This window comes from Aphanomyces astaci, assembly GCF_000520075.1.
Source record: "Aphanomyces astaci strain APO3 unplaced genomic scaffold supercont1.22, whole genome shotgun sequence".
NCBI classification, from domain to species: Eukaryota; Oomycota; class Saprolegniomycetes; order Saprolegniales; family Verrucalvaceae; genus Aphanomyces; species Aphanomyces astaci.
In genome coordinates this window covers 88,638-113,006 of record NW_009798285.1, presented here as the reverse complement: position 1 = coordinate 113,006, position 24,369 = coordinate 88,638, and the positions used below count along the sequence as shown (strand labels likewise).

Sequence of the window (24,369 nt, the reverse complement as noted above, 5' to 3'; positions counted from 1 at the left end):
GTCATGACTCGAAGTGTCATCACATTACAAGCAGACTCAATCGCCCGCCAGATGCTATACTGTACGTGCGAATCCCCTTACTGTTGACTGGGGGGGGGGATATATGCATTGCTCGTCAGTAGCTTTCGGTGAACGTTTACGCCCCGAGACAGTTATATGCCCCAAGTAACGTTAGATCACACTCGTCAGGTCCTTCCGTCTCACTTGCTTCGAACCCGTGAGGCCATTCCGAGTAATGTAAGAATAGATGTCCCCCCCTCAATTCAGAACAAGAAGTGTTGATGCGATGCTAGTCGTAGTACATTTTGCATGCACATTCGAACTAACAATGCATAAACAACATTAACGTTATTGGCAACAACGCCGGGACTTCCGTTGCTGACAGTGAAGTCAGCATGCAACGCTGCCATTTATCTATTTCAAGAGCCTGTTCCAAGGTAGATTTCAAGCAGCCATTCCTTCATCACGTGTCTCGGACTTCTTCCTCAGACCATGCCTCGCTCTCCGTCCCGTACTGAAGATCACCCTTTGTCGTACCGTTGTCTAGGGCATCCATGCTCCGCATGTGCTGGGTCCATTCCTCGCTCTCCTATCTCGTTGATGGATGTCAAGAAAAAACGGTTCGCACCGGGTGTGCAATTTTGAGCTGTCGCACTTAACACGGTAAATTCGGATTGACATTCAGCCAATCAGCGTGATTCATTTGGATGTACCCAATCACATCGCAGCATCGTCCGAAGGTGGTTGGTTGCCAGCCAATGTTTCTCCTGGTGGTTCAACCACCAACCACAAGGCCACACCGTAAAGCCCATTTTTGATCTTTCCCTGCAAAATATGTCTGGACGAGGTGGCTTTGGACGTGGCGGCGGAGGCCGAGGTGGTGGACGTGACGGTGGTCGCGGTGGCGGACGCGGCTTCGGCGGTGGCCGTGGCGGCGGAGGTCGTGGTGCCGCCGGCGGTCGTGGTGGCTTCGGCGGCCGTGGCGGACGTGACGGTGGTCGCGGCGGAGGTCGCGGCGGTGGACGCGGTGGTCGCGACGGCGGTCGTGGTGGCCGTGGCGGCCTCGCCGGTGGCAACAAAGTGCTTGTTGAACCCCATCGTCACGCCGGCGTGTTTATCGCCCGCGGCAAGGAAGACGCTCTGGTCACGTTGAACTCGACGCCCGGCAAGTCCGTGTACGGCGAAAAGCGTATCTCCGTGGACGTGCCCGCCGCCTCTGGTGAGGGCACGGAGAAGGTCGAGTACCGCGTGTGGAACCCTTTCCGCTCCAAGTTGGCCGCTGCCATTCTCGGCGGTGTGGACAACATCTGGATGGGCCCTGGCTCCAAGGTGCTGTACATCGGTGGTGCGTCTGGTACCACCGTGTCGCATGTGTCCGACATCGTGGGCCCTACCGGCGCCGTGTACGCCGTCGAATTCTCGCACCGATCAGGCCGCGACTTGATCAACATGGCCAAATCCCGCACCAACGTGATCCCGATCATCGAAGACGCGCGTCACCCCCTCAAGTACCGCATGCTGGTACCGATGGTCGACACGATCTTTGCCGATGTGGCTCAGCCGGATCAAGCCCGTATTGTGGCTTTGAACGCCAGCTACTTCCTCAAGAACGGTGGCCACTTTGTCGTGTCCATCAAGGCTAGCTGCATCGACTCGACCGCGCCCGCCGAGGCCGTGTTTGCCCGTGAAGTCAAGAAGCTGCAACAGGACCAGTTCAAGCCCGCGGAACAGCTCACATTGGAACCATATGAGCGCGACCATGCCGTCGTGGTCGGCAGCTACCGAGCCCCGAAGAAGGACAAGTAAGAAACGGCTACCGCTTAATCGCGTTTGTGTGAATAGATTTAAATATACTTGGGAGATTCAAGTCAAGGCTGGCACGCGAGAGAATGTGTGTGTGTACGAGTCGCTAGCGAGTGAATGTATGTGTGTATTTGGATGGTTGAAAAGTGTTGTGTGATGGGAATCCCAGTGATGACACCCTTGCGTCGGGCGATCTGATAGCCGTAGCAATATGGCTTGATGACAGACGCGAAGATGTACAAATAACTATCTCTGAGGGACTCCCACCTTTTCATGTGTAGACTAGTTGCGTAGGTACTACTTGTAGGTAGTGTGGTGTAGAAGAAACGTAGGTAGTAGCGTCGTACAGGTTGTAGTGGCTAACTACTCATGTAACAATGGTTCGTGTTTCCTGTTTCATTCGTGTGTCTGCGACGTCGTTGGTTTACATACCGCCAGTTGTGCCGAATCGCTGTGATACTGTCTGTGCCGAAAGAAGGGAAGCCTGAAGTGTACGTACATATGAAGTAGCTACGTTAGAAGCCATGCATGCCTTCGCTGATCCTAATGTGAGCAAGGCATCACATAATGCAGCAAACCGTCCACTTTTCGTTTATAAGTGTCCCTAACGTTACTATCAATAGTAGTAGTAGTACTCTGAGTAGCAATCATAGTACTACGTAGTACTACTTCGAAGTAGTAAGTACCCTTCACGTTGGAGTGAGTTTGCAAATGGGAATATGATTTTGTGGATTCGATACGAATTTCCAGACCCCTGAATCGAATCACGAATCGACGCTATTGGCTAATCCATTTTTGAGCGCCTTTGATTGGCTCTTGCAGAAAGGGCAACGATATTCAACTAATCACAACTCCGGTGTGATTCAATATTGATTCGACAAACCAGGCGAATTTTGGAAAGTTATAGCGAATTTTCAATATGTACTACCACATTTTTATCATCCTTGGAAAAGCATGTCCAAACTAACCGGATCGAGTACTGTGTATAACGTCGTTCGTGGCTGTAAGTTGGTAGTATTGTTATGACTGGTTGATAAGCACGACGCCGACGTTGGTCGCAAGGGTCACGACTCGGACGGCGCTGGTCAATGCAGCTTTGGTGGAGCGGAAGCCATCGAATTTGAACGTTCCGCGGGGGGGTACGAGGGGCGTGAGGGCCGCCCCATAGTAGGTGGTTTCCAGGAACTTGGGTTCGACGTTGCCTTGGTCAAATGCAGTTTGAATGTCGCCGAGTTTGGTTTGAATGTCCAGGAAATCATTTCCCCCGCCGTGTTCGGGGGCGTTGCCGAGCACCAGCGCACACCACTCGTCCAGAGCATCGCCAAATCGGTGGATGACCTGGATGCGTTCCATCATCGACGAATCGTCTTCTATCTCCTCGTCTTGGGATGGAATAGGACGTCGTCGGAGGGCAGACGCACAGGCGGCCATCGAGGCGCCGCCGCCAGGCAGCACGACCTCGTCCTCCACAGCATGTGCCAGACGATGCAAAGCGTTGGTGATGTTTGCGGTGGCGTCGTCGGCAGTAGCCCTGCTCATACCAGTAACTAACACCGTCAGGGGGGTGGTAGATAAAGTGGAGGAAGGGGGGGGGGAGGGGGAGCAGGAGGGGGGCGGCGTCGTTGTGTGGTGCTGCAGCTGCAAGAATGTGCGACAATGTAACCGTTCAATCGTCGCCTGGATGCACATGGCCTCCGTGCTAGGACTACAAGGGGACGGTACTACTGCTACTAACACGATGGCTTCGCACAATCGTTCGCACACTCGAACGGCAAACGTCGAGGCTACCTACGGTAGTCCAGGAGGTGTTAGCTTTTCTGCTCGGATCAACCATACTAGCTCGTTGTTTGTGTTGGAGACATCATATTGTCAAGTCGTCGATTCGAAATTGGAGTCGTGTGGTCTTAGCATATGAATTATATATATCCAATGAACCAACCACAATTAACATCTCGCATAATATGATATAAATATGATATATATCGGGTGTGTTTGTTGAAGGTAAAAGTGATAAGTGTTATTGTCAAGATAATACATATTCGATTCGAAATTGGAGTGGTGCTCAGAATAACCAAATCGGCCGACAATCGATATACGGCCAATCAAAACCCAGATATCAAGTGGGCCAGTCAAATCCTTACGTCGACATCTAATTAGTGTTTGAGTGAAATTAGTGTGATACTGGACAAAAACCAGTACAACGAATCGATCGATAGGTTTGGCGAATCAACAATGACGTACGCGACGAAGCACAGCTAGCGGTTGGTAGGGCACGCACAACATAGCATGTCCAATGGGGCGATGGCGGCACCAGTCGAGGGTTTGCGCACAGATGGCCCCGGTGGTCAGGATCAAGGCCGCCGACTCCAATTGGCGGCACGCGGCCAGACTAAATGCAATGTCTCCTTGCACGAGAACCACTTGGTGGCTGGAAAACGAGAAGTGGGTTGGGTGTGGCGGCCACTGAACGTCGTCGCAGAGTTCGGACAAGTCTACCAAGAGACCTCGATAGATACTGGACGTAGCCACGCCGCCTGTGACGGCGACTTGGAAATGCACGTGATGAGGCCAGGTTGTGTCGAATGACCGCAAGGAAGATGCGATTTCCACAGCTGTGGTCATGGCAATGGCGCGGTCTGGGTGCCTATAGTACCAAACAAGGCAAAGTTGAGCGCATGCTACGTGGAACGGGCGGGTGTGGATAGGAAGTAGTACGAGGACGAGAGTGCCGACCCAAGAAGGGTGAGCGCAGAAGGCGGAGGTCTGACATGGTGCCGACTTGTTTCCCGCAGCCACTCGTGCACGTTCACTTGCATGCGGGTAAGGACGTGGACACACTGGGCCAATGCACGATTGAATCCTCGGGTTATGTGCAGTCTAACACAGCCATGGCATGGATTAGGACTGACTACTAGTACTAGGGATGAATAGGGAAACTGATGATCGATTGATTTTGCTAGGTTTTCGTGCGTACGGGGGTAAGTGCGTCAAGTCCATGGCAGCATGCGTCAAGACGTGCACCAGCGTCACGAGGGTAGTCGCTCCCTGTCAAGACATGGCCATCAAATATCGATGGCATGAACGCAACGCATCTTACTGTGCCAAAGTGAGTCATGTGAGTATCGACTGTCTTGAGCAACATGGCAAAGATCGGATGCTCCACATGGAGGCTGCGCACGACAGTGACGATGTTGGCCGTGAACATCGTCGTCGTGCCGTCCTCGTCGTTGCCACCTACATGTCGATACATGGGTGGAGTGAGGTATAACGTTACGAGGTATATCCTTGCATGAGACGTCGTACCCCCTGATATCTGCTTTCGACTGCGACATGGTCCTAACAACGTTTTCGCAACCGCAGTGGCCGCCGCAAGCGCTGGAAGGAGCGCCTTGGAGTTCAACGTGGCGCAGTCCATATCTTTGAACACATCCGGATAAAGATATGGTAACTCTCAGTGGAAACATTGTATGGTTTTGATTGGCTGGTTCAAATGAGATTAGCCAATCAAGCGTTTCTTTTAGATTTGTGGTGTTTCCTCATTAAGGCGCGCTGCCGGCCCAATTCAAGGCAGAGTTTAGTTACTCTGCCTTGAATTGGGCCGGCAGCGCGCCTTAATGTAAGCTACTTACTATTCATTCGTCCTCCAATCCAAAGCTGCGCCATGATGGTGGCGATGATGCCGCCCTGTCCACGGATTCTCGGATATGGTTGCATTGGTGATCACACAGTTACATATTGTGATCACGGGATCGAGCAGCATAAACGTCGCCCCGTGAAATGCAGCGGACTGATTTATGCACTTCCATATTAGTGGTCAAGAGACAGTTTTGATGATCGATTATTCCTGCTTGGGACTCCTACACTGTACCGAACAGGCCTAGAAAAGCTGCCTCGACTTCGAAATACCATGTCATTTTCCCCAAGTTCTACTACCTACATAGCAAGGTCGTCGTCGTACTAAACATAGCTGAACTTTAGAAACCGCCGTCTCACATGTGAGTGAATGTGGCACCGCGTGCTATTTTGACCGCGAGTCTTCAAGCATACAAGGCGATAACGCGTGGTCCATATGTCGAAATATACTTGCAAAATGTATTGCGCGTGACTTTACGACTAGCGCCGCCCCGAAAAAGCCGAAAATAGCCGAAACGGGGGACGATCTTGGCCGTTTTGTATGGAAAAGTACCCTGTTTCGACGAGGTTTTGGTAATTTCGGACATCCGCGTGAAATTCGGATATCGCTCGGATGGCGGAAATTCCGTCCGTGCACCAAACCCATGAGCAACGCTTCTATACACACCCATCACGCATGACAACATCACCTGCAGTCACTCCTTGATCACCCCACGACGACTCGATGCAGTCGACAGCAATATCCATTGCAGATCGCGTCGAGGCACGCCGCGCCAAGCGGCGCAACCGAAGCAAAATCAGCCAGCGAAAGTATCGCGCCAACCAGAAAGCGTCCAATACGCAGCTCGTCGAATACGTGCGGGAGCTCGAGATGAACAACCTGCGGTTGGAGGCGCGGCTGTCTGTGCTACACGAACGACAGGGTGTGAGTCAGTGCATAGCGTCGATCAAAGAGTACTTGCAGCTGTTTGAACATGGGTACAACCCGCGAGGTGGCGACGTTGGGCACACGAATCGACAAGAGGCGTTTGTCCACAAGCTCGTCACGCCCAACGTCGACTACAACGGAAAGGTACTACGTACATGCATACATCTCTTTGCACATGCCACGTCACGAATACGATAAAACGTAGATCGGAGTTGACTATCTCCTCGACCAATGGGCGACGTATTATGCGCTGTTTGAGTCGTTTCGCATCGAGTGGACCACGATCCAAGTGCTGACAGTCGACGAACACGCGATTGTGCTGGAAACAACGGTGTTCATGCATGTGCTGGTGACCGACACCTCCGTGTGCGCGCTCTTCCCGCGTTTAGCGCAGCATCGGGCAGATCTCGCCGACAAGTTGGTCGGCACCAAGCTCACGGTGCCCCTTCGCGCCCTGTTTACGCACGATGCACACACGCACCAAGTGACGCGCGTGCAGGCGACGGCCAGTGTCGCAGTGGCTCTCGTGAAGCACTTGAACAGTGTCGAAGAAGCTAGCGAGGCATTGCTGGGAGCTCTCCTCGACGACAACCTCCTCCTTGAGCTGCAACACCATCACACTCCATAAACAAATACTGTACCAGGAGTAATTGGTTGTATTATTTCGTGGTTGAGTTGGCCGATTTACGTCATCTTGAGTCGAAATCTGATAGGAAATTATCCAATCAAGCTCTGGAATGACCTAAAAATCATGTTCGTTTTAGCCAATCCAGTGGGACGTCAGACTATCCCGGTTATACAGACGAAACCGTATCAACTCACGAGATTACTTGGAGTGCTATTTATAGTACTTAAGTACTACTACGTAGTACTTGATATATGATGGACAGCCCACGTACGGTGCAGCTCGTTTCTTCGAGATCATTGCGTACACTGTACGGCTTGTCCTCCAACGATTTGTTTTGACTTCGTGGGTACAGACTGTATGCCCCACTACAGAGCCCCCTATGCCCTCAAGTACATTAGATCGTTATTAACGATTACTCCGAGTACTACGTAGTACACAGTACCATGATATAGAAGCTGCCGAGCTACTGTAAGCTTACCGATACTGTACGTAGGAACTGTAGGCCTTCTCTTGAAGTACAGTAGGCACTGAAAAGAGTGACACCGATTTCACATTCCCCAAGGTCAGAACCGAAAGGCTACAGTACCGCTTTTGTACACTTCGCAAGGTGATTTACCGTGTACTGTGCTATTAATAGTTGGCGGAACTGTAGTACAGTACCCTGTGTATGATTGTGTCAGCGTTCGCCTCTTATCGCTCAAAGCTTCGACAAATACTGTGCATACCGGCAAGACGTCATTTGCACCCGAAATCTAGCGCATCTTTGTTGGCGAGCGGAAATCATAGGAATCAAACTATTAATAGTATACGTATACTACGTTGTACCCTACGCGAAGCACGGTATGTATACTCACAATCATATCCGTTGGCAACAAGTAGAATGAGTGGAGGAGATTCATGGAGAACGACGTGGACAAGTGTCACAACACACGATGCCATCAGGAATACCATATGCCAAGCAAGATTCGCATAAATGCCATTGATCTCTGCATTGATCACCTCGTAACGTTGCCGTAACTGTAAAATACGTCGTGTATACAAGGGATTTGTACTCTATTGACATAAAACGATAAACTCGCACCATTATGAGGACATTTTGTTCGTGTAGTCCTGTTCAGAATTTATACTGGTTGAAGTACGGATCTATATTGGATGGCAAAGATGTCGATATGTTTTTCTGAGTAAAAGTCGCTTGGATTTCTCAAATGATGACCACTCTCTCTTTGAATAAGAACTGAACGGAGGGAGACAGACACGTTGTACTGCACGTTTGCCTTGCCTGTACTTCTACAAGCAACCTCAATCCAAACTCCTGTATCGTGCAATAGCTAGCAATTCGGCAGCCCTGCACTTCTCCCTCCCTTTTGTACCTTCTATCGGTCGGTAAGTTGTTTCCATGATGTCGCATTGTCAATCTCAACCCTAACCTTTCCATGCAAATCTCCTATCATGGGCAGGGCCCCACAACTGCCTTGAGTGCCCATACCATTTCGTGAAGGTTTGCACGCTACTAGTAGTACTGTAGTATCAGCATTCCAGTGTACGTACGACCAATATTGGGGGATGGTTGATTGGAACTACTACGTAGTAGTATACTAGTAGTGTACATTGTACAACTGCAGTCGTGTATATCATGAGAGTGAGAGTCAACAATTACTGTACTCAAGAACACCAGTTTCAACGGCACCGGCTCTCATGTTGAAGTCTTTGAAATCCAGCGTTTGGATTGGCTGAAATTGTGCGTATTATAACGTTTGACAGGATATCGCCCGTATCGCATCGAACATGGTGCCACAGTCTCATTTTTACATTACTAGTATACCTCGAGCATGCAAGCGGCGCCGACGGCTTCTGCGCTTGGTGCGATTCCATCGGGTGCATCGTTCTTTCCGACCCCATCAGAGATCTCCGTTACAATGCGGTGGATGCGAGACCACCCTGTGGTAGCTGCGGCGACATGCGCGGCCGCCACAGCCGCGTCCGTGGTCGCGTACTTTGCACTGCAACACAAGGCGTCATCCACGAAATCGTCCTTGGACGACCCCCTCGACACAAGCGACTCTTACGAACCTTCGCTCGTTGCATGTAAAGCGTCCAAACGTGGCGAATCCAATGCCTCCGACCATCCCACGGAGAAGGACAGCACATTATCGTTCAGTTCCGTGGGTGGAGCAGGCGATGTAGCGTCGAGTCCACATACTCTGGACTTGCTCGACGCAGTCCCAGAACAAGTACTCACTCACACAGCTGACGAATACGATTCCGAGTCCCCTGCGTGGGGATGGTATGTCTCGTTGACGCCCCCAGAAGATATGTACGCGCCGCCAATGTACAAGGTCGAATGAGATCCCCAAGCAAGGCGGGATCGTCCGTCGGCATGTTTGTGGTGTCTAGTCCAAAAGTTAACTTAACGCGCAATAAGGCGCCTGTAATATATAGTATCAAGCAGCGTTATTTCTTCGTTCCTTGACCTGGAATTCTTCGTGGGCCTTAAAATCGGTAAAAAGTGATTCGAGTACGCTATTGGCTAATCCAATTTTTTTGAGTTACATCTGATTGGCGTCTGGGGAAATCGTGAACTTTTTTTATGAAATTTTTTGACTAGTCAGAATTTCAGAACGTTGAACTGCAAGTGGGAAAAACTCACAGTATTCTATATTTTGAGTAGAAAACTGATAATCTGAATTTAAAACGAATATAAAGATGTACTTGTAAACGGTGGATGATTACTTCATTTTTTAAACAAGTGTTAGGGTGGGTCTAATTTTTCCAATATTTAGCTAGTTTGTAGATACTTCTTTTCTCCTTTTCTTCATGAGACTTTGGGAAATATTTGCAGACTTGCCAAACCAGTTTATGTATGGCGGGTGCCTGTATATACAATACTTCAATGTAAAGAGTTTCAACTACAAAATGAAGGTACTCGGAGAGAGATAGAGAGACTTGTTAATTATACTAGTCTTAGCGATGATGGTATGGGCGACTGTGGGAGGACGTGGGGGACGGGATCAGCCGTTTCGCGGCGACCACCCAATCCACCAAGTCCGGCTGGGACACGCATTGAAACATGTGGCGCTTGGTGCTCTCCGTCTTAAACACGCTGAAGAGGCCCGTGGACGCAACCGCTTCGGCGACTTCGAACGTCGGACTGTGGCCCTTGGCGATTGTGAGGCGGCAGTTGGGCAACGAGACGGACGCGAACGGATTGCATGTGACACTGTCAGCCGTAGCAGCAGGCAGGCACTCCAAAATGTACTCGTTCAAACTCTTCACACACGACAACGTGGGCGGGTTGAGCTCAAACAAGTGTAACCACCGGTCCTGCGTAATCACCCCAAACATATCTTTCCATGTCTTGAACATTGTCGACGTCACTTGGTATTTTAGGAATCCGCATCGAATCAACTAGGAAGATTCGGATATTTTGGTTAGGAATATATATATAATGGCCAGATCGTGGTTGAGATAACATTCGGATTGAGTTATGGAGGGTCGTACCAGTGGACTAGCTAAGGGTGACCGGAACGAGCTGAAGAAAGCGGCTTCTTGGCCGTCCACTGCCAATGCCAGCGCAGTGTTCTAGTCCGCATCCGTAGTAAATACAAATATTGTCAGCTCTATCGTATAATATATATATATATATATATAATATAGTATGCATCATCGTATCCCCGATTCGAAATCCACTCGAAATACTATTAATTCTAAAAAACATTATTCCAATTGGCACTTTTTGTTTTTTTGTATATACATTCATATATATATATATATATATATAGGACGTACATTGCGTGGTATGCGACGGATGGTTTGGATCAAATCTTTCTCGGCTTCGATTTTCTACGCAAGATTAATATAAGAAAAATAGACAAAAACAGATCAAACTTGAGTATTACTAGTAATATATATCGTAATTGGGCATCGTTTATGATACCTGCACAATGGCCAGCGGTTCCGTCATGGAATTGCCTAATTCTTCAAAAATCAACTTTTGCTTGCGGATGAAAATGTCCAGCGCCGACTTCGTCACAGACACCCGCAGCACCTCCAACGTCTACCATTCCGACCACAACGTCAAGTCAGTCGCATCATTTCAACCATAAAGTAAACAACTACGTGAGTCTCATCATTCCAACCATACAGCGAGCACGCGTCCGTCGTCATATCATTCCAACCACAAAGTAAACAACTTCGAAGTATCATCATTCCAACCATACATCACACGTCAGACATGTCAGAAGTACTTCAAGCCCATCATTCCAACCACAAAGTAAACTACTTCGAAGTACTTCAAGCCCATCATTCCAACCATACAGTTCACGTCCGTCGTAGCTTCATTCCAACCACAAAGTAAACAACTTCAAAGTATCATCATTCCAACCATACAGCACACGTCAGAAGTACTTCAAGTCCATCACTCCAACCACACAAAATAAAACTACTAGAGTCAGTCCCGTCATCATTCCAACCACACACACTCTCATTTCCGTCGCATGATTCCAACCTCCACCAGTTACCAGCCACATGTGTCGATAACAAGGGTACTAACTACTGTACGTCCTCATCAAAACGACAAGTAGGTACATCATAGATATATATAAAATATATATATATAGACCTTGAACTGGTGGAATAGACCCGCCATCCCCTTGACATACTCGACGCGGACGGTTTGCAGCCGCTTTACATGCACGCCGTACGACATTTCCGCGAGCCAGAGGTCGTTCCCGGCTGCTTTCGAGTCGGCCGGACCCGACGGGTCCTTGGCGTGGCGGTGCCGCTCCATGTCCCTAAACACGCCGTCGTACACGGCGAACGCTTCGTGTACCCGGCGCTGTGTCACATGCAGCAGCGCGTCCAGCGCGTCCCCTTCTGACAGCATCGCAGATACAGTCTCTTCGTACTTTGCCACCTAGTCACAGACGTGTTACGAATAGGACTTGTGTGTGATTCGAACAAGAGTGTGTCTGAACCGAGCGCAACTTGTGTACGTCGGTACTTCGGTACTTGAGTACGTCGGTACTTCGGTACTTGAGTACGTCGGTACGTCGGTAATTGAGTACGTCAGTACTAGAGTACTTTATGTGGACGCCGTCCATTTGTTATCGAAGTACCGATAGGTACGTTTGAGATCAGGTGCTTGTATGAAATGATAGGGACTGTACGAACCATTTCCTGGAACGGTCGCAGGAGGACGTCGCGCTGGACGGTGTTGGTGAACATTTCGAGCTTTTCACACAGTAATTGCTGGCTTTCCCCTAGGGCAGCGAGCGCTTGGTCACATGAGGACGCAACCTGCAAGTTCATCTTGGACTTGGTCGAAGTTGCCGCCACCGATGCAGATGATGGATCTGCCACCGGCGGGCCATCGAGCACCAAGCGAAGGCGCCGCAAACTGTCGGCATATGCCAAGTCGGCCGCCACTTTCTGCGTGAAGAACTTGACGAGTCGCGCGTTGTGCTCGCGGCCGGCGGTCACTTCCTGGCAAAACAGTTCCCAGTACCGACGATCTGCGCTCTGCCCTGGATCGATGTACGTCTTCCGCGAGGATTCAAACCCACGAAGAGCGTCACAGGACACACTCTTGTTGCGCCATTCCATCGCGGGAGACATGTGTTTGTCGTGTGGCGACGACTTCGTAAAACTATTGGAGCGTGGGGACAACATGGACGCGGAAGGGGGAGGTGACGAGGTCGCATAGTGGCGGGGCGACGGCACGGACAACACTTCACGCACCGTCGATGAGATGGTTACAGGTGATGCGGGTGGCGATGTGAGTGGCGACGTGGGTGGTGGTGGGGATGTCGGAGTGGTTGAAGGTGCCGCGGCTTCTGCTTGCGACGCCAGTTGGGGGGCTACAGAGGCTATCGCCGTGTCTTGCTCAGTGATGGTCGCTGTTCCCGGCCCTTTGGACTCCATTTCGTCCAACGAGCTAAGCGGCGGCAGCGCTGGCGATGGATGTGGGATTGCGCTGCTCATGGAACTTCTTTCGTTGCAATGAAAGTAGTAGGTCTATCAAACCCCCAACCAGCCGGCACCGGATAATGCAAGTATTATCCGTACAGTGAACTTATTCCGCAGCCCATGGAAAAGCGAGAAATCGGCGACGAGGCGGTGTGGACGCTGTCGTCCGCCAAGCAGGGCAATGGTGTCCAGCAACTGCGAGATGGTACGTGGCAGGCATACTTACCTCCATGGATCTGGACGAGAAGTGCATCTACAACTTCCTTCGTCATCGTCGCATGCTTGGCGGTGAGTTGCTCCTCTTCAACGTAGACAACCTGGACACGTACTGGCAGTCGGACGGTGCGCAGCCGCACTTGATCAACATCCAATTCCACAAAAAGACGACAGTTCAAGAGGTGGCTCTCTATTTGGACTACAAGCTCGACGAAAGCTACACCCCCAAGACGATCACCGTTCGCACGGGCACGACCTTTCATGATCTTGTCGATGTCTTGACCCACACCACCACCGAACCCACGGGGTGGGTCACCATTCCTCTGTCGTGTCAACCAACGGACTTGTCCATGTTGTCCGAGGTAGTACATATGTAGCTCGATTGTCGTCACCGATCTACTTATTGCTATCGTCGTCACCTTTCATACTGTAGCAACCACTGCGAACGTTCTTCCTGCAGCTGGCCGTCACAGGCATGCATCAGAACGGCCGGGATACACACATCCGCCAAGTCAAAGTATTTGCGCCGCGGCAGCCACAACGACCCACGGCCGGAACTTTCCATTTCCGCGCGTCGTCGTCCGTGGAAGTGTCCTCGTTTGCGTGCATTCGATAACGAAGTTCGGTTGTCTACTAGTATTTCGCATTGAAACCAGGACAATCTTAAACGTACATTCATTGACCATAGGATAGATATCCTTTGGTATGGCTTAGCAGGTAGACTTCTAATTGTCGTCTAATACCGATTCGTCCGTGGCCATTTCAATCGGCTTGAGAGAGCAAACATACAGTATATTTGGCCTGTTCGTCGAAATTTTGGGTTTTTCGACCAGCTTTTTTCCAAATATATTTTCATTTTGATTAAAATATTGAAATACATACTCCTAACGTTAGGTTGTGCTTCGAAGTACACACAGGTTTAGCGATTTCGTCGAAATCGTAAGATTTTCGCCATATTTCACGTTTCGGACGCCATTTTTACCAAATCGATTTCAATCGATTTCATTTTGGATCAAAATTCGTACGATATTATTGTGTGGAGGTTGTCTATTATGAACACGAGAGAGTTATTTTTCCGTGACTGTGTCTATGCCTTGACGACGCCGACCTGCGCGGGTCGCAGCACGCGGCCGTGGATCGTGTATCCCGTCTTCAGGACCTGTCCGACGGAGCCAACCGTCTTGGTCGGGTCGGCGTACTCGAACAACGCTTCGTGGAAGTTGGGGTCGAACTTGTCGCCGGCTTCGCCCACAGACGCGATGCCGAACGAATGGAACACCTTCTGCAGTTCCTTGTCTGTCATGACGACCCCTTCATGGAGGTTCTTGATCGCGGCCAAGCTGTGCTCGGGCGACAATTCCTCGATCGAGATGCTTTCGTGTGCGCGCTTGAGGTTGTCGGACACGTCCAACAAGCTCTTGGCAAACTTGGAAATGGAGAACTCGCGCGCGTTGTTCACGTCCGTGCGCGAGATGCGGCGCACGTTCTCCGCGTCCGCCAAGGCGCGCAGCACCTTGTCGGTCAAATCGGTGTTCTTGGCCTTCAACGATTCGACTTCGGCTTGCAAAGCGACGACCGGGTCGGCGGCTTCGTCGGTAGTTGAGGCGGCGGCTTCTTCGGTCGAAGTTGCAGCGGCCTCGTCTTCGGACTTCTTGTCGTTCATCAAGAAGCTCGAGCGCATGAAGCCTCGCTTAGCGGAGCCGCTGATGGTAGCAGCGCGGCGGCAGGTGGACAGGACTTGGCGAGCGAGCATGATAAGCAGTCAAGAGTTTATTGGCGTTGGACGCTTTTGGACAACCATTCTACGTTAAATTAATATCTTCATTTTTGTATCCTCCTTACCACCATTTTTATTCTAGGTCTAACGTGCGGATTGGCTTAAAATTTCCGAGCTTCTGGAAAAGTCAAAGCACTTTGATTCGTAGTAAAATATATTAAATTAGCCAATCCGTGTGCGATATAATTTCGTCCAATGAAACAGGTTTAAAGTTTTGGATTGGCTGTTATTAGCCAATCTCTGACCATCATATTTCGTCGAAGATCCAAGTACACATCACGACGGTTCGAACATTGCTACTAGCCGACCAGTGCCACCACGAGCATGTCCACCCGCGAAAACAACAAGCAGCTTGAGACCGACAGTAGGTGGCTAACTTGTGGCTCTTCCCGTCATCTCATGTCTCGTTGTTGTAGTGGACGAGCATGGCGACATGAAGGTAGGATGTAGCGAGCTAAGCCTCATAAGCATGATGGTAGATTCATGGTGGTCGGGACGTAGAGCGATGTGCTGACCCAGGCGGCGGTGGCCATGGAACAGTTCACAGAAGAAAAGGAGATCTCCAAGCACCTCAAGACATGGCTCGAGGAGAAATACGGCCCCACGTGGCACTGCATCGTCGGCTCCGAGTACAAGACGTCGTTCACGTACGAGAGCAAGAACTTTATCAAGTTCAACGTCGGCAAAAAGTGCATCACGTTGTTTCGCCACAGTTAATACACGATTCGAATGTTTATGCTTTCTTGGGTTTGTGTGGCTTCTTGACCACCACGGGCGGCGTCGCGATGGCGTCCACGGGTTGCTTCGGTGCCAACGTTTCCTGGACCCGGACAACCCCGCGCTCAGAGCGCACGACGACCGGTCCGTCCTGGATCTCATGGGGGTTCAGTCGCGCTTGGTAGATGGCCCGCGTCATATCCGTGCGCCACTCTTGCAGGGCCAACTCGGCTGCTGCTGTCTCGTCCAAGTGTAAAATCCTATTACACAATGAATTGATCATGTGTATTTCAGGGGCATTTTATTCGCGAATATAAATTTACCGAAAGCGAGGATCCTGGCACAGTTGCTTGGCGGCCCACCGCATGTACGTGGTGGAGGGCACGACATTCGGGTTCGCGTGGAACAAGTCGACATTCTGGTCGTAATACGTCAGTTGAAGCAGTTTCACGTCTTTGGCCAAGTGCAATTCCACCGGAAGCGCCGCGACGTGCTGCGCCACACACTTGAAATGGCCCGGGAGTTCCATGCCCAAGGTAGAAAAACCTGGTTTTCACACTATTAAGTGGCTGGGAGTTACCGAATGACATATCAGTTACTTTTGTGGATTCGGTATTATTAATACTATTTAATAGAACATTAATACTAGAGCACATTTCCTGATCGAATATCGCCGAATCACGAATCAACCCTGGTGGTCAATTGACTTGATTGGCTCTTACGGAGTATTATTCAGCTAATCAAAAGGGTCTACATGATTCTGCATTGTGAATCATCGTGAAATCACAATATTGTACTTCTAACGTCAGCGTTAGAACGAGATGTGGCTAGTTGTGCACTTCGAAGTATTGTCGATTTGATACAAATTTGGGGAGGGGGTGCAATCGAATCGCGCCGACCAAACCGATCCACAATCGATCTGATTGGTTGAATTTCATTAAGAAGGATTTGATTGGCTAATAATTTTGAGCTCATCTGAGGTAGCCAATCGATTTAAATTCCAACGAGAAACCACGCCACAACACAATGAAATTTCACTCGAAAGCACAATAGTATTATTATCGTCATTTGATGTCCAAGAGGTCGTGTTCTGCCAAAATGGAGCGTGTGGTTGCAAGAATGCCGTGCAAGTGTCGTTGAATATCTGCGAGGGCGGTCATGATGTCTTCGGAAGGACTCGACTGTGTCATCGTGGCCAGCACCGCAGACTTTAGCGGACACGAGCTCAACGCCGTCATCACCCCTTTGCGAATCAACCACGGATGGCGCGTCCCCAACGTCGATTCGTACGCTACATACACAAGTATTGGACATTAACATCCATCCTCGAGGACGTTTGATATGTGTGAGATACAAGTCCTATCGAATCGAATTCGTACCTTTGGAAATGCCACTCCCAATGTCGTCGCCGTAGCTTGGATCCATGAGAACCCCCAGCATCGTTTCCACAAACTCTAAAAACCACAGCAACCGCAGCACACATCTACGTTGCAATTGACCATCACACATTGCTGTCCGGATAACCAGTCCAACACTAAATAGAGTTTACAACCAGTCCAACACTAAATTCACACGAGCTCACATACAGTATTGTCAAGTTCGAGGAGTCAATCGGTTAATCGACTTGATTGGCTCTTACAGAATATTATTCAGCCAATTAGAAGGGTCTGCATTGTGAATCATCGTGACAATACTGCTAACGTCAGCGTTAGAACGAGATTTGGCTATTTGTGTACTTCGAAGGAGTATTATTATCGTCATTTGATGTCCAAGAGGTCGTGTTCTGCCAAAATGGAGCGTGTGGTTGCAAGAATGCCGTGCAAGTGTCGTTGAATATCTGCGAGGGCGGTCATGATGTCTTCGGAAGGACTCGACTGTGTCATCGTGGCCAGCACCGCAGACTTTAGCGGACACGAGCTCAACGCCGTCATCACCCCTTTGCGAATCAACCACGGATGGCGCGTCCCCAACGTCGATTCGTACGCTACATACACATGTATTGGACATTAACATCTATCCTCGAGGACGTTTGATATGTGTGAGATACAAGTTCTATCGAATCGAATTCGTACCTTTGGAAATGCCACTCCCAATGTCGTCGCCGTAGCTTGGATCCATGAGAACCCCCAGCATCGTTTCCACAAACTCTAAAAACCACAGCAACCGCAGCACACATCTACGTTGCAATTGACCATCACACATTGCTGTCCGGATAACCAGTCCAACACTAAATAGAGTTTACAACCAGTCCAACACTAAATTCACACGAGCTCACATACAGTATTGTCAAGTTCGAGGAGTCAATCGAAAACTAAATTGAGAGTCAATCGATCGACCAATCAACATGCAGAACTCGAATCAAATGGCCAATCAAATCCACTTCAACCATCGATTTTATTCGTGTGAATGGCTTTTTTCCAATTCTTGCATAGAACATTCAGGACAAACAATCGATCGATGGGATTATTGTCGATTTGATATACAAATTAGGGGAGGGGGTGCAATCGAATCGCGCCGACGAAACCGATCCACAATCGACCTGATTGGTTGTTGAATTTCATTGAGAAGGTTTTGATTGGCTAATAATTTTGAGCTCATCTGAAGTAGCCAATCAAATCGATTTAAATTCCAACGAGAAACCACAACACAATGAAATTTCACTCGAAAGCACAATATAACCCGCGCCAATCATAGCCAATGTTTGGCTGAAAGCACAATACAATATTATTACTACATACCGACTCAGCGACGGGTTCTTCTTGCCGCCGCATGTGGCTACCCCGAGGTCGACTTCGTTCGTCACCATGTGTCGCAACGACGGCGGAGAATTTATCGTCACCGTATTGTCACCGTCTGGTGACAATGATGACGCCATCGCCGCTTCAATCGATGCAACGTACCCCGCCACGGTACTTGCAGCAAATGCCGTCGCTTTCCCAAAGCAGACCAACAATTTGGCCGTTTCGACATTGCATCGTACGTACGACGCCACCGTCAAGTCCTATCATCCACCACCACACACACATTTGGCATCACAAAAAGCTAAAAAAATCTCCAATTTTTCACCAAAAATCAAACCAATCGTACCGAGCCTTGGTTGAAGCTGGTGGTCAGCACGAGCCCGAGCTTGTCGAGGCGAACATCATCGTGTATTTCGTCGTCCTCATTCGAAGCGTTTTGTGTGTGGTCGTTGGATTTGTCACGAAGAATGCGCGCGGCGGCGGACTCGTCGGCACCTTTGGAAACCAAGGGAGTGTCCGACTCTGCAACGAACGGACGACCGTTTCGTTGATTCGTTTTCAGCGACCGCGTGCGTTGAAAGGCCAGCCACTCGTCCACGGCAATGAGCACCAGCAGCCCGACGGCAAACACGTCGAGCCGGGTGAGCCGGTGGATCGCGTCGACGCAGAGGAACGTTCCTGGAACGTTCATAAGATGTGGTAGCCGGAACACGAGTCGCAGCACCAGCCCAAACGAAAACACACCGAAAAACACAAAGTGCCGACGGCGTAGCCACTTGCACGACGAAGACGAACGTGCGACGAGGGTGGTATATGATGGCGGCACATGCGACGATGTGGGATGCTGTGACAAGGAAGGGGATGAGCCACCATCAGCCAGCGCCACGGGAGCTCGTGGAGTGTCCTCCACGACACGTGGCGGCGTCGTACTCGGATAGTCGGCGTCCAGCTTGCTCTCAAAGTAACTGCGCGCGCACGGATCGCACACACGGGAGCTCTTGTGGCCGCGATCCTTCCGTAGCTGTCCACGCTTTGGCATGTGGGGGCCGTCCAGTCCCATGTCGTCCAAGCGCAGGCGGCTCTTGGAACAGTCGTTGCACACGTTGCGATCGCATGCTTTGCATCGATGTTTGAACCGGACCAGCGAGAAGGGACGCAGGCACACGGGACATTCGTGCACACTGCTGAGTGTGTCGTCGCTGTCCGGGAAGAACGCGCCAAGCACGCGTTGGGTCGGCGATCCGTCCGTAGGCGCTGCAGCCGGGCTTGTCGGTGTCAGAGGTCGAGAGGCAATGGGCGTTGGTGGACGAAGGACTGTGGTAGTGGCGGCGGCTGCTGCAGCTGTGGTGGTTGGATCTGCCATCGACGAGTTGGCAACTGAATGGCGCCGACACAGCAAGCAACACGCTCGCAAGTCACCCACTGAAGAGTACTGTAACGGTAAGGTAGTCGGAGCAAGACGTCAAAAGACACGAATTTTTCATGCCATATTTGTTGAATTTCAACGTTCTCATTGGTCCTTTTTTCATGATATTTTGTGAAATGTACCAGAAGTTTTGCCAATATATTTTACATAAATGAAACATATCTACGGATGATCTCCGTATACGAGGTCCATTTATCCGGATGACTGTGGATGAGCGTTTTTATACTAATTTCATGGAGGGCGGTCACCCATGGATGGCCCTCCATGGTAGAATCGCCACAAGCATGATGACTCCAGTTGAGCATGTCCTGTACAGATATCAAATGTCCTCAAGGAGATCAAGCGCTAACGTAAGGGAAGCACAGATGGGTATTCTGGTGGAGAGTGATCAACGTTATCGGGCTATATTTATATTAACACATTTAGGCATTCATTGCAACCTTTTGCTTGTCCTTGTAGTCTTGGACAGCGGCTTTGATCGCGTCTTCCGCGAGCATGCTGCAGTGAAGTTTCACGGGCGGCAATTTCAAATGGCTTGCAATATCTGTGTTCTTGATGCTCAAGCAATCGTCCACGTTCTTTCCCTTCAACCACTCGGTGGCGACGGAGCTGCTGGCAATCGCAGAGCCACATCCAAACGTCTTGAACTTGGAGTCAATGATTGTGCCATGTTCGTCCACTTCGATCTGCAACTTCATCACGTCGCCACATGCCGGGGCGCCAACAAGGCCAGTGCCGACTGTGGAGGATTTCTTGTCCAAGGACCCAACGTTGCGCGGGTTCTCGTAGTGGTCGATGATGTTCTCGTGGTACATGCGCACGGGGGAGCGGGTCTGTGTCAGGGTGCGGCGGAGTGCGCGGAGTCCTGTGGAAGCGTGCATCATGGCAGGACGAAGAGAATTTGATTATGTGGAAGCAATCCATCTTCCTCGCTTGTTAAGTGTAAGCCAATCGGCATCGTCGCACCTATAACCAATCAGATGGTGGGAGGCCACACTTATTCCCCTTATTTCATTGGCTGACACGATTTGGCGAACTTGATTTGTTTAGGATTAGCCAATCAAAGTTAGACATTAACCGTATCCTAACGGTCGTTCCAGAAGGCCGATGAACGGCTCAACGTGATGAGTGATTTATTGAAAAATATGGAAATATCGAAAAAATAATATCTTTTCACCGGGCAATTCGTCACGAAACGTCATTTGAAAGGTGGACTTGTGAACTCGACACGATTTCGGTATTAGACAGATTTCGGAAGCACTGCCGTAGACTTCCCACGCAATATAATGCAACACAGTATGTGCTATGTAACGTTACACCTAGCTTATGTGACGTACATATGAGTTTACAGTTAGTTAACGTTTACTACTTACTACGTAGTAGTAAAAACAACCTTTGGTTTCGCGGACAATCAATCATCGATCGTATTCGGTGTATCAACCTAATCAGGACAAACGTGCCTTCCTTTAGGGTCCAACTTGAAGGGCAGTTGAACGCAGTGTCGCGCCATTTCTGAACGACGCCATAACCTGATGGATGGGGACCATTTCGTGTGCAGCGCGTGTTGGGGGAGAAGCAACGGCGCCCTCGTGTTGAGCAAGACGGGGTTGGTTTGGCGATCCCGCCAGACGGAGGCGCAAAAGAAGGTGGCGAAGGACGACATCGCAGACATGCGGTGGTGTGCGGTGGGGGCGCGGCACTGCCACGTCAAAGTGACGACCAAGGCCGGCAAGGCGGTCGTGCGCTTCACCGAGTTGAAGGTAGCGGACGTCAAAGCCATTTGCAAGTACGTGGAGGACGTGTGGGGCCACATCGTCGACGAAGAAACGCTGGCGTGCAGCGGGCACAACTGGGGGCAACTGGCGGTCCAGGGGGACACACTCAACTTTGTCGCACACAATCAACGGGGCGGCGGCGGCGGCGTGGGGGTGGTGGTGGAGCTTCCGCTGGGCTTGATCGCACAATGCGCACTGCCGTCAAAAACCGAGCTCGAGTTCCAATTCCACGACGACAACACGGTCGCGGGCGACGAGGAAGCGCTGGTCGACATGCGTGTATACGTACCCGCCGCCGCCACCGGGGGCGTGACGACGCTGGCCGAACGGCTCAAGAACGAGATCGTCGACCGCGCCAACATCCGCCACGTCACGGGCAACGCGATCGTCGAGCTGGACGACGCCAAAGGCACATTTGTGACCCCCCGCGGCCGGTACGCCATCGACTTGTTTGCGTCGTTCATGCGCCTGCATGGCAAAACGTATGACTACAAGATTTTATACGCCAACATCAGCCGGTGCTTTCTCCTGCAACTTCCCAGCTCGACCAACATGGCGTTTGTGATTTCGCTCGACGAACCGATCCGCCAAGGCAAGCAGAGGTACCCCCACCTGGTGCTGCAGCTCGCGAGCACCCCCGAGGTCCACGTAGATGTGAAGTTGCCGCCGCAAGACCTGGACGCGTTCAACGGGAGTCTGCACCAGCGCATGACGGGGGCCCTGCCGCAACTGGTTGCGACGCTGTTCAAGCACGTTGTGGGCAAAAAGGTGTTTACGAGCGGCTCGTTTTTAACGCACACGCGGACCCGCGCCGTGAAATGCGCGCTCAAAGCCAACTCGGGGCTGCTCTTCCCCCTCGAGAAGTCGTTATTGTTTATCCATAAACCCCCCACGTACATTCGATACAGCGACGTTGAGACCGTTGAGTTTCAGCGCTACACGGGGCAATCAGGGTCGAGCCTCTCGCGCAACTTTGACCTGGTCGTGACCACGCGGCCCGTGGGCGACGACGACGAGCCCCATGACATCATGTTCAGCGCCATCGACCGCCGCGAGTTCCCGGAACTGTCGCAATTCCTCACGGCCAAGAAACTGCGCATTTTGTGTACGCATCAACAGGTCCAGTCCAAGGAACCCCTCGGTCGAACGCGGTACTCGGACGAAGAAGAATCCGTGGACGACGACGAAGATTCGGATTTTTTCGACGCGAGAGTCAACTTGGATGACGATGATGGCAAACATGGAAAAGCCAAAGTCAAGCCCCATGGGAGGGACGTCTTCAAGTACTAACCAAGCGCAACGACGACAAAACGAACGAACGACATGTCAGGCTACGAACGGACGACCGATCAAGGCCAAGATGTGTTTGAATGGCCCAAGCTTGTAGTACGTAGCACTTTTATTTGTTTTCCACCATGTAATTGAGTATACATGTACTGTACCCGTGTCCATCCCATATGGCCATACGGCACAGTGCTCAAAAGGTATACTGTATCGCACATGTGTCATTCAGTACTGAAATTGCCCAGTGGAGGGGGAGTCTGCGTTTTATTCCCGTCTCCATCTTGCGATGACGTTATCCAGAACAACATGACCACATGAACAAGTCATGGTGACATATCATATTGTGAAACAAACACAATGCTAATACAAGGAGGTAACGTTACGACGAAGACGGGCGGCTCTGCTGCTGCTCGAGGTACGCTGTCACATGCACGCGTCCATGGACGTGGGCGGCATTCAACGCCAGGAGAAGGGGGCAATCCAACGGCCGATGCGTCCATAGGTATTGCACGACGTGCAAATGACCCGCGGCGGCGGCGGACGTAAGCGCGGCGTCCGTGCATCCTTCGCGTCGGTTGGTGTGGAGAAATTTCACCGTGTCCAAATGTCCATGCTTTGCAGCTGCATCCATAGCCCATTTCGTGCAGCCTTCGTCGCGGCGTTCATGGAGGAAACGCACGACGTGAAGGTGTCCGCGGGAAGCAGCGCCGCTCATGGCGAGGGTGGTGCATGGGGCCCCGTGGGCATGGAGAAATGTCACAACGTCGAGGTGTCCGTGGAAAGCGGCGCCGTCCAGCGCCGCGGCGGACCACGACGTATGGTGCTCGTGGAGCACCATGAGGGTGGACAGGTGCCCATGTTTGGAAGCTGCATCCACGCCACGGGTGGTGCATCGCTGGGGGGTTGTTGCAAGCAGCATGCGAAGCAAGTCCTGGGCACCGATTCGCGCACAGAAATCCATTGCCGCCGGCGTGAGGACGACACAAGCACGGGAACCGCCGTGAAAGTTGATCCATTGCCGCACGATGCGCGAGTCGCCTTCGAGGATGGCCAAGTGGAACGCAATGTGTGATGTCGGGGAGTCACCGTGGAGACACAGCTCGTTGGTCGACACGAGAGTTGTCGCATCGTCGTCAGGTAGTGCTGACAGGTGTGCCAGGTTGTGGGGAAGTTTCCGGGGAAGATCGTTGGCCGTCGCGGCGAGGGTGTACCGTGGTGGCAGGCGATAGAGACAGGTATTGTCCCAGTCAAGCAAGGGTTGCATCGTTTTGCATTCGGCGTAGCGTTCGAGGAGGTCGGGGGAGAGTCCATGCTGAAATTGCAGCACCGTCGACAGCAAGGGGGCATGAAGAAGTACGTCCACGATGGACGTAGATGGCGGCACTGGCGTCATGGGCAGAAATGTGTCAATGCGCTCGATGTGAAATGACGCGGGAGAGTGAGCAGGACAACCCAGTCTCTGCATAGCATATTGATG

General features: G+C 51.0%; 13 protein-coding genes across 18 annotated transcripts; 6 read left to right on the top strand and 7 right to left on the bottom strand.

The window, feature by feature from the left end:
* The first annotated feature begins 769 nt into the window (after positions 1–769).
* On the top strand, positions 770–2,200 carry H257_09151 (rRNA 2'-O-methyltransferase fibrillarin). Its single transcript, XM_009835277.1, has one exon. It carries the CDS (start codon positions 835–837, stop codon positions 1,804–1,806), a length of 972 nt encoding a protein of 323 aa, XP_009833579.1. The 5' UTR covers positions 770–834; the 3' UTR covers positions 1,807–2,200.
* Positions 2,201–2,709: 509 nt separating this feature from the next.
* H257_09150 (hypothetical protein) lies at positions 2,710–5,258 on the bottom strand. Of its 3 annotated transcripts, XM_009835276.1 has the most exons (6): positions 5,107–5,258; positions 4,901–5,037; positions 4,778–4,848; positions 4,519–4,680; positions 4,045–4,447; positions 2,710–3,591 (listed from the first exon to the last, which is right to left on the bottom strand). In XM_009835276.1, the coding sequence occupies exons 1-6, from the start codon at positions 5,216–5,218 to the stop codon at positions 2,824–2,826; spliced, it is 1,653 nt and encodes a 550-aa protein (XP_009833578.1). In that variant the 5' UTR covers positions 5,219–5,258; the 3' UTR covers positions 2,710–2,823. The 3 variants fall into 3 exon arrangements, with proteins under 3 accessions (XP_009833578.1, XP_009833577.1, XP_009833576.1); XM_009835275.1 differs by having other exon boundaries at positions 2,824–3,591; positions 4,519–4,848; XM_009835274.1 differs by having other exon boundaries at positions 2,824–3,591; positions 4,045–4,680.
* An 851-nt stretch (positions 5,259–6,109) lies between these two features.
* Positions 6,110–7,073, top strand: H257_09149 (hypothetical protein). The gene is made up of 2 exons (XM_009835273.1): positions 6,110–6,508; positions 6,570–7,073. Exons 1-2 carry the CDS (start codon positions 6,161–6,163, stop codon positions 6,990–6,992), a joined length of 771 nt encoding a protein of 256 aa, XP_009833575.1. The 5' UTR covers positions 6,110–6,160; the 3' UTR covers positions 6,993–7,073.
* A 1,736-nt stretch (positions 7,074–8,809) lies between these two features.
* On the top strand, positions 8,810–9,443 carry H257_09148 (hypothetical protein). The gene has a single exon (XM_009835272.1). The coding sequence runs from the start codon at positions 8,822–8,824 to the stop codon at positions 9,335–9,337; it is 516 nt and encodes a 171-aa protein (XP_009833574.1). The 5' UTR covers positions 8,810–8,821; the 3' UTR covers positions 9,338–9,443.
* Positions 9,444–9,910: 467 nt separating this feature from the next.
* On the bottom strand, positions 9,911–12,987 carry H257_09147 (hypothetical protein). Its single transcript, XM_009835271.1, has 6 exons — positions 12,162–12,987; positions 11,611–11,904; positions 10,927–11,046; positions 10,779–10,832; positions 10,491–10,571; positions 9,911–10,397 (listed from the first exon to the last, which is right to left on the bottom strand). Exons 1-6 carry the CDS (start codon positions 12,969–12,971, stop codon positions 9,954–9,956), a joined length of 1,803 nt encoding a protein of 600 aa, XP_009833573.1. The 5' UTR covers positions 12,972–12,987; the 3' UTR covers positions 9,911–9,953.
* A 77-nt stretch (positions 12,988–13,064) lies between these two features.
* H257_09146 lies at positions 13,065–13,929 on the top strand. Of its 2 annotated transcripts, XM_009835270.1 has the most exons (3): positions 13,065–13,161; positions 13,269–13,534; positions 13,606–13,929. In XM_009835270.1, exons 1-3 carry the CDS (start codon positions 13,077–13,079, stop codon positions 13,786–13,788), a joined length of 534 nt encoding a protein of 177 aa, XP_009833572.1. In that variant the 5' UTR covers positions 13,065–13,076; the 3' UTR covers positions 13,789–13,929. The 2 variants fall into 2 exon arrangements, with proteins under 2 accessions (XP_009833572.1, XP_009833571.1); XM_009835269.1 differs by having other exon boundaries at positions 13,065–13,534.
* Positions 13,930–14,176: 247 nt separating this feature from the next.
* H257_09145 (hypothetical protein) lies at positions 14,177–15,008 on the bottom strand. Its single transcript, XM_009835268.1, has one exon. It carries the CDS (start codon positions 14,923–14,925, stop codon positions 14,260–14,262), a length of 666 nt encoding a protein of 221 aa, XP_009833570.1. The 5' UTR covers positions 14,926–15,008; the 3' UTR covers positions 14,177–14,259.
* A 207-nt stretch (positions 15,009–15,215) lies between these two features.
* H257_09144 (hypothetical protein) lies at positions 15,216–15,817 on the top strand. The gene is made up of 3 exons (XM_009835267.1): positions 15,216–15,313; positions 15,366–15,388; positions 15,451–15,817. Exons 1-3 carry the CDS (start codon positions 15,274–15,276, stop codon positions 15,664–15,666), a joined length of 279 nt encoding a protein of 92 aa, XP_009833569.1. The 5' UTR covers positions 15,216–15,273; the 3' UTR covers positions 15,667–15,817.
* H257_09143 (hypothetical protein) lies at positions 15,683–16,195 on the bottom strand (the record flags this gene model as incomplete). The annotated part of the gene is made up of 2 exons (XM_009835266.1): positions 15,683–15,926; positions 15,990–16,195. 2 exons carry the CDS (start codon positions 16,193–16,195, stop codon positions 15,683–15,685), a joined length of 450 nt encoding a protein of 149 aa, XP_009833568.1.
* A 503-nt stretch (positions 16,196–16,698) lies between these two features.
* Positions 16,699–19,853, bottom strand: H257_09142 (hypothetical protein). 3 transcript variants are annotated; one of them, XM_009835263.1, is made up of 4 exons: positions 18,754–19,853; positions 18,405–18,667; positions 17,739–17,842; positions 16,699–16,957 (listed from the first exon to the last, which is right to left on the bottom strand). In XM_009835263.1, the coding sequence occupies exons 1-4, from the start codon at positions 19,768–19,770 to the stop codon at positions 16,731–16,733; spliced, it is 1,611 nt and encodes a 536-aa protein (XP_009833565.1). In that variant the 5' UTR covers positions 19,771–19,853; the 3' UTR covers positions 16,699–16,730. The 3 variants fall into 3 exon arrangements, with proteins under 3 accessions (XP_009833565.1, XP_009833567.1, XP_009833566.1); XM_009835265.1 differs by lacking the exon at positions 17,739–17,842 and adding an exon at positions 17,046–17,149; XM_009835264.1 differs by lacking the exon at positions 16,699–16,957 and adding an exon at positions 17,394–17,650.
* Positions 19,854–20,158: 305 nt separating this feature from the next.
* On the bottom strand, positions 20,159–20,736 carry H257_09141 (NifU-like protein). Its single transcript, XM_009835262.1, has one exon. The coding sequence runs from the start codon at positions 20,715–20,717 to the stop codon at positions 20,256–20,258; it is 462 nt and encodes a 153-aa protein (XP_009833564.1). The 5' UTR covers positions 20,718–20,736; the 3' UTR covers positions 20,159–20,255.
* A 629-nt stretch (positions 20,737–21,365) lies between these two features.
* On the top strand, positions 21,366–23,053 carry H257_09140 (hypothetical protein; the record flags this gene model as incomplete). Its single annotated transcript, XM_009835261.1, has 1 exon — positions 21,366–23,053. The coding sequence occupies one exon, from the start codon at positions 21,366–21,368 to the stop codon at positions 22,896–22,898; it is 1,533 nt and encodes a 510-aa protein (XP_009833563.1). The 3' UTR covers positions 22,899–23,053.
* Positions 23,054–23,187: 134 nt separating this feature from the next.
* Positions 23,188–24,364, bottom strand: H257_09139 (hypothetical protein). Its single transcript, XM_009835260.1, has one exon. The coding sequence runs from the start codon at positions 24,355–24,357 to the stop codon at positions 23,272–23,274; it is 1,086 nt and encodes a 361-aa protein (XP_009833562.1). The 5' UTR covers positions 24,358–24,364; the 3' UTR covers positions 23,188–23,271.
* Between the last annotated feature and the right edge of the window lie 5 nt (positions 24,365–24,369).

Coding starts and splice junctions, on each gene's coding strand:
- H257_09142 (XM_009835263.1), bottom strand. CDS start 19,770: ATGGCAGATCCAACCACCACAGCTGCAGCAGCCGCCGCCACTACCACA. Junction 17,843..18,404: donor AAGAACCCGTCGCTGAGTCG/GTATGTAGTAAT, acceptor ATTGCAACGTAG/ATGTGTGCTGCGGTTGCTGT. Junction 16,958..17,738: donor TGGGAGTGGCATTTCCAAAG/GTACGAATTCGA, acceptor TTGTGTATGTAG/CGTACGAATCGACGTTGGGG.
- H257_09148 (XM_009835272.1), top strand. CDS start 8,822: ATGCAAGCGGCGCCGACGGCTTCTGCGCTTGGTGCGATTCCATCGGGT.
- H257_09146 (XM_009835270.1), top strand. CDS start 13,077: ATGGAAAAGCGAGAAATCGGCGACGAGGCGGTGTGGACGCTGTCGTCC. Junction 13,162..13,268: donor TGTCCAGCAACTGCGAGATG/GTACGTGGCAGG, acceptor TCTTCAACGTAG/ACAACCTGGACACGTACTGG. Junction 13,535..13,605: donor ACTTGTCCATGTTGTCCGAG/GTAGTACATATG, acceptor TTCATACTGTAG/CAACCACTGCGAACGTTCTT.
- H257_09141 (XM_009835262.1), bottom strand. CDS start 20,717: ATGATGCACGCTTCCACAGGACTCCGCGCACTCCGCCGCACCCTGACA.
- H257_09144 (XM_009835267.1), top strand. CDS start 15,274: ATGTCCACCCGCGAAAACAACAAGCAGCTTGAGACCGACA. Junction 15,314..15,365: donor CAAGCAGCTTGAGACCGACA/GTAGGTGGCTAA, acceptor TCGTTGTTGTAG/TGGACGAGCATGGCGACATG. Junction 15,389..15,450: donor ACGAGCATGGCGACATGAAG/GTAGGATGTAGC, acceptor GTCGGGACGTAG/AGCGATGTGCTGACCCAGGC.
- H257_09147 (XM_009835271.1), bottom strand. CDS start 12,971: ATGAGCAGCGCAATCCCACATCCATCGCCAGCGCTGCCGCCGCTTAGC. Junction 11,047..11,610: donor GTCTATTCCACCAGTTCAAG/GTCTATATATAT, acceptor TCGGAATGGTAG/ACGTTGGAGGTGCTGCGGGT. Junction 10,398..10,490: donor CACCCTTAGCTAGTCCACTG/GTACGACCCTCC, acceptor GAATCTTCCTAG/TTGATTCGATGCGGATTCCT.
- H257_09151 (XM_009835277.1), top strand. CDS start 835: ATGTCTGGACGAGGTGGCTTTGGACGTGGCGGCGGAGGCCGAGGTGGT.
- H257_09150 (XM_009835276.1), bottom strand. CDS start 5,218: ATGGACTGCGCCACGTTGAACTCCAAGGCGCTCCTTCCAGCGCTTGCG. Junction 4,681..4,777: donor GACTTGACGCACTTACCCCC/GTACGCACGAAA, acceptor TGGCTGTGTTAG/ACTGCACATAACCCGAGGAT. Junction 4,448..4,518: donor GGGTCGGCACTCTCGTCCTC/GTACTACTTCCT, acceptor TTGGTACTATAG/GCACCCAGACCGCGCCATTG.
- H257_09149 (XM_009835273.1), top strand. CDS start 6,161: ATGCAGTCGACAGCAATATCCATTGCAGATCGCGTCGAGGCACGCCGC. Junction 6,509..6,569: donor ACGTCGACTACAACGGAAAG/GTACTACGTACA, acceptor GATAAAACGTAG/ATCGGAGTTGACTATCTCCT.
- H257_09145 (XM_009835268.1), bottom strand. CDS start 14,925: ATGCTCGCTCGCCAAGTCCTGTCCACCTGCCGCCGCGCTGCTACCATC.
- H257_09139 (XM_009835260.1), bottom strand. CDS start 24,357: ATGCAGAGACTGGGTTGTCCTGCTCACTCTCCCGCGTCATTTCACATC.